The following is a 12,461-nucleotide window of genomic DNA, read 5'->3' as shown; positions in this document are numbered from 1 at the left end:
TGTGCCAAGGAACACTTACTGATTAATTATGACAAAATGAAGGTGATGGTCTTTGGTAGGAAGAGGAAAACTCACACTTGGAATTTAAGTGCTAAACCGATAGAACAACAACACAGTATCATATATTTGGGTATGAGATTTAGTGCTAATCTCACATGGAAACCCCATTTTTCAGCAACCAAATTGAAGGCCTCTCTTTCTACTCACTCGTTGCTTCGTTTTTATAACATCAAAGGCGGGAGCCTGGTTGCTCCTGCTCTTGAAGTATTCAAGAGAAAAATAATCCCCCAACTTCTCTATGGAGCCGAGATTTGGGGATACGCGTACTCCCCCTCCTTAGAGTGCCTTCAAAATTCCTTTTTAAGATCTATCTTGGTGGTTCCCCGAGGCACTCCAATAGCCCTAATGAGGATGGAAACTGGACTGCACTCATTACAATCAGCGGTGCACTCCGCTCTGGCACTGTACTGGCTTAAGTTGGCCGGTATGAGTGAATTGCGACTTCCCAAGAAATGTCTACTTGAGCAATTACAAAATCCATCCTCATCTTCTTGGTTCAAACGGACCAAGTCAATACTCGCATTCTATGGGTAAGTATAGATATGTTGCCATCTAACCCATCTCAACGAGCGCAGTCCCTTCTTAGAGAAAGAATACATCTCTACTCCAAAAGATGGAATCTGTATGCTGTCACTCATTTGGCCTTTTCCCTTTGGTACCCTTTGTTTAAAACAGGCTTTGGCATGGAACATTATTTTGTTTATTTAACTTCTAGAACTTTAAGAAAATCGTTTACCGCTCTCCGTTTTCAAACAATGCCCTCGGCCCTTTTGGAAGGAAGATACGTAAACACTCCAATTCATCAAAGACTATGTATTTGTAAGTCAGGGGAAACTGAGGACATTGCCCATTATTTATTAAACTGTTCACTGTATACCGCCCCAAGGCTCAAATTTCTTCACCCAATTCTTTTAATTCTTGCAGATAGATCTATCATGGAGCAAATTTGCACACTTTTAGCTGGCTTGGACCCGTACATAACCCTCCAAGTAGCTAAATTTGCCCTAGAAGCGGGCAAAATTAGAGCGAGAACACAAAAACAATTATCCTAATTTTGATATTGCAAATTTTGTAAATGATTTTAGGCTGAAGGTTTGAATTTTTTAAGCTTAATTAATATTAATTGTTTTTAAGTTTTTAAATTCATGTTATCTATACATATCATGTTCTTTGTTGTTATATGTTTATTTCGGGTACTTATTTTTATGTATTGTGGCGGCCAATGGCTACAATAAACAATTTTTCATTTTTTTTTTCAATTCATCATACTTACAAGCCACCTTCTAGGAAATTACAGACATTTTCATCACGTTTTGACACTAAATGAAATGTTTCTCTGATAATTTGTTGCTGTGTATCTTCACTCTGAAAAAGAGGGGAAATAGGGTAGTAAAACAATCTACGTTTCTAAATACAGCTGCATGTTATAAGCAGTTCTCCATCACTATCCAGTGCTATGTTCTTTGAAAAACAAGTCATTCGGGTGCAACATTTTAGGATATATACCCCTCCCACCCTGCTGGTATTGTTCCCAACTGCACATTGTTTTAGAAACAGACAAAATATTAACATACAGAACAATCTTCTTTCTACAATAAGAAAAAAGTTAACATTATTCTGAAAGGATGATGTGGCGATACTGAAACGGATTTCTTAGAGGAAAATTCCAACCAGCATCTCAGGTTTTGTTTGGGAGAAAGTAGCATTAAACTACATTATTCATTACATGCACCCTGATCCAATTCCAGTCACTAATCACTACATTAGAAAAGTACACCAATATTTCTTGCACATCCACAAGTTCTCCTTTTCTCTCAGTCTTGTTACACCTTAGTAAGATTTTATGGACTCAAGCCCACTTCAACTGATGCACCATGGAACTACAAAAGCTTATGCCATAACAACTTAAGAAAAACCTGCCCATCTAGTCCAGCATCCTGTACTCAGTAGCCAACCAGTTGCCCATGGGAAGCCCACAAACAGCACCTGAGTGTAAGAACACTCTCCCCTCCAGTGGTTTCCTACAATTGGTATTTATAGAATCATAGAATAGTAGAGTTGGAAGGGGCCTATAAGGCCATCAAGTCCAACCCCCTGCGCAATGCAGGAATCCAAATCAAAGCATTCCCGACAGATGGCTGTCCAGCTGCATCTTGAATGCCTCCAGTGTCGGAGAGCCCACTACCTCTCTAGGTAATTGATTCCATTGTCATATGGCTCTAACAGTTAGGAAGTTTTTCCTGATGTCCAGTTGAAATCTGGCTTCCTGCAACTTGAGCCCATTATTCTGTGTCCTGCACTCTGGGACGGCCGAGAAGAGATCCCGGCCCTCCTCTATGTGACAACCTTTCATGTACTTGAAGAGTGCTATCGTATCTCCCCTCAGTCTTCTCTTCTCCAGGCTAAACATGTCCAGTTCTTTCAGTCTCAACTCATAGGGCTTTGTCTCCAGTCCCCTGATCATCCTTGTTGCCCTCCTCTGAACCTGTTCCAGTTTGTCTGCATCCTTCTTGAACTGCGGAGACCAGAACTGGACGCAGTACTCAAGATGAGGCCTAACCAGTGCTGAATAGAGGGGCACTAATACTTCATGTGATTTGGAATCTATACTTCTGTTAATGCAGCCTAATATAGCGTTTGCCTTTTTTGCAGCCACATCACACTGTTGGCTCATATTCAGCTTGTGATCAACGACAATTCCAAGACCCTTCTCACATGTCATATGGCTGAGCCAAGTACCCCCCATCTTTTAACTGTGCATTTGGTTTCTTCTTCCTAGGTGTAGAACTTCACATTTATCCCTGTTGAATTGCATTCTGTTGTTTTCGGCCCAATGCTCCAGACTATCAAGGTCCCTTTCAATTTTGTTTCTGTCTTCCATGGTATCAGCTATGCCCCTCAATTTTGTATCATCTGCAAATTTGATAAGCATGCTCTGTACCTCCTCATCCAAGTTGTTAATAAAAATGTTGAAGAGCACTGGGCCCAGGACCGAGCCCTGTGGTACCCCACTTGTTACTTCTGCCCAGTTTGAGAAGGAACCGTTGATAAGCACTCTTTGAGTACGATTCTGGAGCCAACTGTGGATCCACCTGATAGTTGTTCCATCCAGCCCACATTTAGCTAGCTTGCTAATCAGAATATCATGGGGCACTTTGTCAAAAGCTTTGCTGAAGTCGAGGTATATTATGTCCACAGCATTCCCACAGTCTACAAGGGAGGTTACCCGGTCAAAAAATAAGATTGGTTTGGGAGGATTTGTTCTTCATAAATCCATGTTGGCTCCTAGTAATCACTGCATTGTTTTCAAGCTGCTTACAGAGTGACTGCTTTATAATCTGCTCGAAAGTTTTTCCAGGGATTTATGTTAGGCTCATTGGTCTGTAGTTCCCCGGTTCCTCCTTTTTGCCTTTTTTGAAGATAGGGACAACATTAGTTCTCCTCCAGTCATCCGGCACTTCACCAGTCCTCCATGATTTGGCAAGATAATAGACAGCGGTTCTGAGAGTTCTTCAGCCAGTTCCTTCAATACTCTAGGATGCAGTTTATCGGGCCCTGCTAATTTGAACTCATTCAAAGTGATTAGGTATTCCTTCACCATTTGTCTCTCAATCTCAAGCTCCAATCCTGCCCCTTCTACTTCATGTTTCCCAGGAGGTTCACAGATCCCTTTTTGGGAGAAGACTGAGCCAAAGTAGGAATTGAGCACTTCTGCCTTTTCTGTGTCATCTGATATCATTTTGCCATCCTCATTGAGTAGCTGTGCCACCATTTATTTTCTCTGTCTTTTATTATGGACATACCTGAAGAAAGCTTTTTTGTTGCTTTTAGCATCCCTCACTAACCTCAGCTCATTCTCAGCTTTAGCCTTCCTGACAACTGTGGAGCAAGAGCATACTGACCATGGCTAGTAGCCACTGATAGTAGCCTTATCCTCCATGAATTTGCCTAATCATCTTTTAAAACCATCCAAGTTGGTGGCCATCAATGTCTCTTATGGGAGCAAATTCCATAATTTAACTATGCACTGAGTGAAGTACTTTCTTTCATCTATCCTTAATCTTCCAACATTCAGCTTCATTGGATGTCTGTGAGTCCTAGTGTCGTATGAGAGGGAGAAAAACTTTTCTTGATCAACTTTCTCCATGCCATGCATAATACACCTGTATCATATCATGTCTTACATGCCCTTTTTTCTGTTGGAAGTGGGGCAAGAGCAACTCCTGTTTTGTTCTCTTGTTTATGTTCCAGAAAGGAGATAGAGTTAGGGTCCTCCAGATGGATAGGCTTGATTACCTTTACCTGTGATGCTCTGACTGACTTCCTTCCGGCTGTTAGACTGATACGTCTTTAGGGAAGCGTCCTGCCCCTCCTCCTTCTGCCCTTTCTTCTCTTCTCCAGCTGTGTGGGAGAGAGGAGACACCTTTTGTCTCTGCTCTCTCTCTCCTAGCCATGAGGTCAGCTCCCATGCCTGGGCATTGCACCTCCAACTTAGTTAGTTAGAACTAGGTATGCCTTTCTATCTACTATGTATTTCTATAAATAAAGTAGATTTTCTTATTTTACTAAGTCTCGGTGATCCTGATACAGAGTAAAAGCCTGCTTTCTTAGGTAAATGCACACACACACTGGCACACTAGCATTTCAGACTGCTGTTACTGTGCTGCTTAACAAATTTAGCACCAGCAACATTTTCTAATCTAGAAAGTCCCAGGTGCTGCAACCTAGAGGAGTCGCTCCATCCCCCTGATTATTCTGGTTGCCCTTCTCTGAACCTTTTCCAGTTCTGCAATATCCTTTTTGAGGTGAAGCAGCCAGAACTGTACACAGTATTCCAAATGCAGACACACCATAGATTTGTGCAACAGCATTATGATATCAGCAGTTTTATTTTCAATATCTTTCCTAATGATCCCTATTTGCTTTTTTCACAGCCACTGCACACTGAGTCGACACTTTCATCAAGCTATCCGCTACAACCCCAAGGTCTCGTTCCTGGTCAAATCACCACCAGTTCAGATCCCATGGACATATATGTGAAATTAAGGTTTTTTTGCTCCAATATGCATGACTTTACCATTGTTTACGTTGAATTGCATTTGCCATTTTACTGCCCATTAGCTTAGTTTGGAGAGATCCTTTTGGAGCTCTTTGCAATCACTTTTCATTTTAAGAACCCTGAACAATTTAGCATAATCAGTGAACTTGGCCACCTCATTGCTCACCCCTAATTCTAGGTTGTTAATGAACAACTTAAAAAGCAAAGGTTCCAATACCAATCCTTGGGGGACTCCACTTTCTATATCCCTCCACTGGGAGAACTGTCCATTTATTCCTACTTTCTGCTTCCTGCTACTTTACTAATTCCTGATCTACATGAAGTTCTCTCCCTCTTATTCTATTACTGCTAAACTTACTCAGGAGTCTTGGGTGAGGTACCCTGTCAAAAGCTTTTTGAAAGTCTAAGTACACTATATCCACTGGATCACCTCTATCTATATGCTTGCTGATGGTCTCAAAGAATTCTAATAGGAGAGTGAGACAAGATTTCTCTTGCAGAAGCCTTGCCAGCTATGCTTCAGCAAGGCTTGTTCTTCTATGTGCTCAGTTAATCTAGCTTTAATAATACTTTCTACCAGTTTCCCAGGGACAAAAGTTAAGCTAACTGGCCTGTAATTTCCCATTACTGCATGATTTCCTAGTTTGGATGCTTCCTCAATTTCATTTCTTATCTCAAGATCTCCCCGAGCATTTTGATCAAGGGGGACTATAGAACATCCCCAGCACTAAGTTACTATTGGGGCATGGTATCACCACCCACAACTATTTTGTGGAGGAGTCTGCCTCTTTTGGGATTTCTAGCTTGCTGGATTCAATGTCCTCTCTTACGTATAGAGTGACACCATCTCCAATACATACTTCCCTGTCCTTCTGATATAGTTTATATCCAGGGATAACTGTGTCCCACTGGTTTTCCCTGTTCCACCAGGTTTCCGTTATGCTCACTATATCAATGCTCTCCTCTAAGACCAAGCATCCCATCTTGGTTCAGAGGCTTCTAGCATTGGCATATAGAAACTTGTATACAGTGTTTCTCTTCAAGTGTCTTTGGCACTTCTGGTTTGGGCTGTGGTAATTCTGCCTTTCTGAATTGCTATCCTGTGCCCCTGCACTCACAATGCCTAGTTCTAGGCCTACCCCTTTTACATTTCATCATTTTTTTTGTCTTTATCCAAGGTGGGAAGTTTATTCCGAATCAGACCCTCCTCAGTTCCTGTCGGCTTTCCACCTCAATCAGTTTAAAAGATGCTCTGCCAACTTTTTGATTTTAAGTGTCAGCAGTCTGGTTCCATTCTGATTCAAGTGGAACACATCCCTTTTATACAGGCCCGGCTTGTCGCAAAATGTTCTCCAGTACCTAACAAATCCAAACCTCTCCTCCCAACACTAACGTCGTATCCATGCACTGAGACTACAGAGTTGTGCCTGTCTGGCCTGCCCTGTGCACGGAACCAGAAGCATTTCAGAGAAAGCCACCTTGGAGGTTCTGGCTTTCAGCATCCTACCTAGCAACCTAAATTTTGCTTCCAGGAACTCACAGCTGCATTTCCCCATGTCATTGGTGCCAATGTGCACCATGACCACTGACCCCTCCCCAGCGCTATCCACCAAGCTATCTAAATGACAGGAGACATCCACAACTTTCACACTAGGCAGGCAAATCACCCTGTGGTCTGCACACCCATCACACACCACACTATCTACGTTCGTAAAGATAGAATCACCCACTCTGAGGATCCCTCTATCCTCCCGGAGAAGTATCCTCGGCATGAGAGGATATCTGCTCGTTCCCCAAGCAATGGGTCCCTTCTAAGGAATCGTTTCCCTCTTCGGATGGACACTGTCCTTCCCTGAGGCCTTCATACACAGCAGGAGAGCTGTCATCCTAGGAGTGGGACACAGCTATAATGTCCCTGAAGGCCTCATCCACAAACTTCCCTGCCTTCCAGCTTCTCCAGGTCAGCCACCTTATCCTCAAGGAAATGAACTTGTTCCCGGAGAGCCAGGAGCTCGCTGCACCAAGAGCACACCCACGACTTCTGTCCAACAGGTAGACAGTCATACACATTACAGGTACAGTAGGGCCCCGCTTTTCGGCGGCCACCTTTTCAGCATTCTGCTAATATGGCGGTTTTCAATTAGAGTAAGGCCCCACTCATATGGCTCTTGTTCTGCCTTTACGGTGCTTTTAGAGCATCAGGTGCCATTTTATTGACGGAGTTCTGCTTTTCGGTGGGTTTCGCTTTTAGGCGGGGGTCTGGAATATAACCCAGCGTATGAGTGGGGCCCTACTGTACTTCAAAACACTGGAAAGCCCTCACACCCGTGCTGGCTTCCCACCTGCATTTGTTTTTTTTCTAATTTATTGATTTAATTGGTTGAAAGCTACAGTTTAGTTCAGATCAAGGGACAGACAGGCAGCATGGTGTGCCCTGACCTCCTTGCCCTGCTACCGAACTCGCCTTGACGCTTCTTCATCAGCTGGTGGCTCCCTCTAGCTTGTGGTGTTCTAAATTTATGTGTGTGGCTGGTGTTTCCCAGCTACTGCTGCCAGCCAATGAGTTCAGGGGTGTGTGGCTTAAATCCTTGCAATCCCCACACAGCCATGAAACTCACTGGGTGACCTTGGGCCAGTCACTGCCTCTCAGCCTCAGAGGAAGGCAATGGTAAACCATTTCCATTTCCAGTCAGTTTTAGCCTCCTGGGGTTGGGGAGTGCAATAAAGAGCACACAGCTGATGGCTCAACTGTCAACTGGGGATTAACTCCTTGGGGGGTTACCTCAGAGCTCCTTCCTGAGAGAAGAGGCCTGTTTAAAGACTTACTAATGCTATCAAGATAAGCTAACTACTTTTGCTTTATTGTTATTGTATTTGCTGACAACAACACACTTTTATCAATGCAAGTTCCCCTGTAGTTTTAAGTGACGCCTTACACTCTAACCTGGACAAACTAGATGAACTTTTGGCTGCTTTTTATGTAAGGAGGAGGCTGAAACTTTGAGGTGTGCATTTTTTTTTCACCCAGAACAGCCTAACCTTTTTTTTAACCTAGCAAAACAGGCTTAGCTTCCTCTGTTAAAAATTGAGCTGACTCTTCCACTGTATGTATTGGTGGAGTTTCCTTTTTACCCTGTTAGGAATGCTCTGGCTGACCCTCATTTTGGTTCATGCAGAGTTAAAGGGATGGCAAAGCCCTGGAGTATTCTGGACTATATTTCCCACTCCACTCCCTCTGTTTTCTGACTTCTTGTGCCTTCCTGAGTACTGTGAAATGAAGACAAGGAGCAAGGGCCATCTTTTGGCACTTTCAGAGGAACGTGCAGACCCTGCATTAAATGTTATCTCACCTCTTGGCTGATTTCCGTCATACCCAGCAGAACAATCCCATTGTTCAAATGCAGCATTAGAAAGCAGAACTAGTTTCTCAAAGCGTTAGCAAGAAATACACACAAAACATGAGATCACCGCATACCCAGACCCCTCCCCTTTTCACATTGATTTGTAAGAGAGAACATGTAGTTAAGAACAGGGTTTGAGACCCAAGATATGGACCTAAGCTCCAACATGAGTAACTACGCTCTCAAAATAATGCAGCATAGGACTGCAGGAGACAGATTGGGAAGGGAGTCTGTATCTAAGTGCAAACCTTGAGGCAAAGAGATTCCTTCCTGCCTTTTAGCCAGAACTCCTTCACATCACTTCAACTGTATTCCACTGCCCACTCCCTTGGACCTAAGATAGGTAATCTGTGACTTCTTATTTCTTGTAGCAGTAGGGACCTTCTATCTCTTCAGTTGAGAGTTATGAATGGATTATGATGCTGCCACACACCCACCAATTTGTATTGCTATTCTACTCTTTTCTCTCAATATAAGAAAGCTTTGCTTAGGCTGATTTGGACCTGCATTTTTGGGGGTTATACACACACTATTTAGGCACATTTCAGGGCAAAGTGCCCGGTCTAACCCTAGCAAAAGATCCCCCTCCTCTTAAGGAGGCATCTTTTTAATGGGATACCTGGGTTCACACGCACAGGTTCCCAACAAACATGTATGTGAACAATCCCTTCTTCAAAACTGAAGTTTAGCCTGGTTTACTGTTTAATCTAACTATTGCCTTAATATCCCATGAAAGTAAAGTAATGCTCAAGATTCTACAACAAAGACTCTTACCATATACGGAGTGAGAAATGCCAGATGTCCAAGCTAGATTTTAAAAAGGAAGAGGTACCAGAAATCATATCACAAACTTAAGTTGGATAATGGAAAGGACCAAGGAATTTCAGAAGAAAATCACCCTGTGCTTTATAGATCACAATAAAGTCTTTGGTTGTGTAGATCATGAAAAACTATGGAATGCTTTAAAAGAAATGGGGGTGCCACAGCATCTGATTGTCCTGATGCACAACTTATACTCTGGACAAGAGGCTACTGTAAGGACAGGATATGGAGAAACTGACTGGTTCCCAATCAGAAAGGGTATGAGACAGGGTTGTATTTTATCACCCTAGTTGTTTAATCTATACGCAGAACATATCATACGGAAAGCAGGATTGGACCAAGATGAAGGAGGTGTGAAAACTGGAGGGAGAAATATCAATAATTTAAGATATACAGACGATACCATACTACTCGCAGAAACCAGTAATGATTTGAAACAAATGCTGATGAAAGTTAAAGAGGAAAGCACAAAAGCAGGACTACAGCTGAATGTCAAGAAGACTAAAGTAATGACAACAGAAGATTTATGTAACTTTAAAGTTGACAACGAGGACATTGAACTTGTCAAGAATTATCAATACCTTGGCACAGTCATTAACCAAAATGGAGACAATAGTCAAGAAATCAGAAGAAGGCTAGGACTAGGGAGAGCAGCTGTGAGAGAACTAGAAAAGGTCCTCAAATGCAAAGATGTATCACTGAACACTAAAGACAGGATCATTCAGACCATGGTATTTCCGATCTCTATGTGTGGATGTGAAAGTTGGACAGTGAAAAAAGCTGATAAGAGAAAAATAAACTCATTTGAAATATGGTGTTGGAGGAGAGCTTTGTGGATACCATGGACTGCAAAAAAGACCAATGATTGGGTGTTAGAACAAATTAAACCAGAACTATCACTAGAAGCTAAAATGATGAAACTGAGGTTATCCTACTTTGGACACATCATGAGAAGACATGATTCACTAGAAAAGACAATAATGCTGGGGAAAACAGAAAGGAGTAGAAAAAGAGGAAGGCCAAACAAGAGATGGATTGATTCCATAAAGGAAGCCACAGACCTGAATCTACAAGATCTGAACAGGGTGGTTCATGACAGATGCTCTTGGAGGTCGCTGATTCATAGGGTCGCCATAAGTCGCAGTCGACTTGGAGGCACATAACAACAACAAAGTTGTTTAATCTCTATGCAGAACATATCATACAGAAAGCAGGACTGGACCAAGATGAAGGAGGTGTGAAAATTGGAGGGAGAAATATCAATAATTTAAGATATGCAGATGTTACCATACTACTAGCAGAAACCAGTAATGATTTGAAACAAATGCTGTTGAAAGTTAAAGAGGAAAGCACAAAAGCAGGACTACATCTGAACATGCCTCCTTGAGGGAGGGAGTAGTCCCTGGTAGCCTCAAGGAGGCAGTAGTGAGACCTCTTTTAAAGAAACCCTCCTTGGACCCAGATAACTTGAACAACTATAGACCGGTGGCGAATGTCCCTTTTTTGGGCAAGGTTTTGGAACGGGTGGTTGCCGGCCAGCTCCAGGCGCTCTTGGATGAAACCGATTATCTAGATCCGTTTCAATCCGGTTTTAGGCCCGGTTTTGGCACCGAAACAGCCTTGGTCGCCCTGTATGATGACCTTTGTCGGGAGAGGGACAGGGGGAGTGTGACTCTGTTGATTCCCCTTGATCTCTCAGCGGCGTTTGATACCATCGACCATGGTATCCTTCTGGGGAGACTCGCGGAGTTGGGTGTCGGGGGCACTGCTTGGCAGTGGTTCCGCTCCTACTTTGCGGACCGTCACCAGAAGGTAGTACTTGGGGAACATTGCTCGACACCTTGGACTCTCCATTGTGGAGTCCCTCAGGGGTCGGTCTTGTCCCTCATGCTTTTCAACATCTACATGCAGCCGCTGGGTGCGGTCATCAGGAGTTTTGGAGTGCATTGCCATCAATATGCTGATGACACGCAGCTCTATTTCTCCTTTTCATCTTCTTCAGGTGAGTCTGTTGATGTGCTGAACCGTTGCCTGACCGCGATAATGGACTGGATGAGAGCTAATAAACTGAGACTCAATCCAGACAAGACCGAGACACTGCTGGTGAACGCCTTCCCTGCTCAGATGGTGGATGTTCACCCTGTTCTGGATGGGGTTACACTCCCCCTGAAAGAACAGGTACGTAGTTTGGGGGTTCTTTTCGATTCTTCCTTGTCTCTCGAGGCCCAAGTGGCCTCGGTGGCATGGAATGCATTTTACCATCTTCGTCTGGTAGCCCAACTATGCCCCTATCTGGACAGGGACGACCTCGCCTCCGTTGTTCATGCTCTGGTAACTTCAAGATTGGATTACTGTAATGCGCTCTACGTAGGGCTGCCCTTGAAGACAGTTCGGAAGCTTCAGCTGGTGCAGAATGCGGCTGCCAGACTATTGACGAGGACCAGTCGGTCTTCGCATATAACACCTATTCTGGCGCGTCTGCACTGGCTCCCTATTTGCTTCCGGGCGAGATTCAAGGTGCTGGTTTTGACCTATAAAGCCTTACACGGCATGGGACCTCAATACCTTGTGGAACGCCTCTCTCGCTATGAACCTACCCGTTCACTTCGTTCAGAATCTAAGGCCCTCCTCCGGGTACCAACTTATCGGGAAGCCCGGAGGGTGGTTACTAGATCTAGGGCCTTTTCTGTGGTGGCCCCTGAGTTGTGGAACAGCCTCCCCGAAGAGGTACGCCTGGCGCCTACACTTCTATCTTTCCAGCGCCAGGTAAAGACCGTTTTATGCTCCCAGGCATTTTAATCTTTTAATTTTCTTAATCTTTCTATTTTTAATATGTATCCTTAATTTGTGTTGTATTTGTTTTTGTTGTGCTTTCTGTTGTTTGTTTGTACATGTTTTTGTGATTTTTTACCATGATATATTGTATTTTACCTTGTTTGTTCACCGCCCTGAGAGCTATTCTGCTAAGGGCGGTATATAAATTGAAATAATAAATAAATAATAAACATCAAGAAGACTAAAGTAATGACAACAGAAGATTTGTGTAACTTTCAAGTTGACAATGAGGACACTGAACTTGTCAAGGATTATCAATACACAGTCATTAACCAAAATGGAGA

General features: G+C 43.3%; 1 protein-coding gene across 2 annotated transcripts in view; it reads right to left on the bottom strand.

The window, feature by feature from the left end:
• The window catches only part of AP3S1 (adaptor related protein complex 3 subunit sigma 1), a 44,155-nt gene that overhangs the window by 28,619 nt on the left and 3,075 nt on the right, over nucleotides 1-12,461 (bottom strand). For both annotated transcript variants that reach the window (XM_061624483.1, XM_061624487.1), the window contains exon 2: nucleotides 1,334-1,425. In XM_061624483.1, the coding sequence (XP_061480467.1) occupies nucleotides 1,334-1,425 (92 nt within the window). The remainder of the gene's footprint in view (nucleotides 1-1,333; nucleotides 1,426-12,461) is intronic.

The sequence above is a fragment of the Rhineura floridana genome, chromosome 1 (assembly GCF_030035675.1).
Source record: "Rhineura floridana isolate rRhiFlo1 chromosome 1, rRhiFlo1.hap2, whole genome shotgun sequence".
Classification (NCBI taxonomy): domain Eukaryota; kingdom Metazoa; phylum Chordata; class Lepidosauria; order Squamata; family Rhineuridae; genus Rhineura; species Rhineura floridana.
The sequence above is the reverse complement of the archived record's forward strand: the minus strand, read 5'-3'. Positions and strand labels throughout refer to the sequence as shown.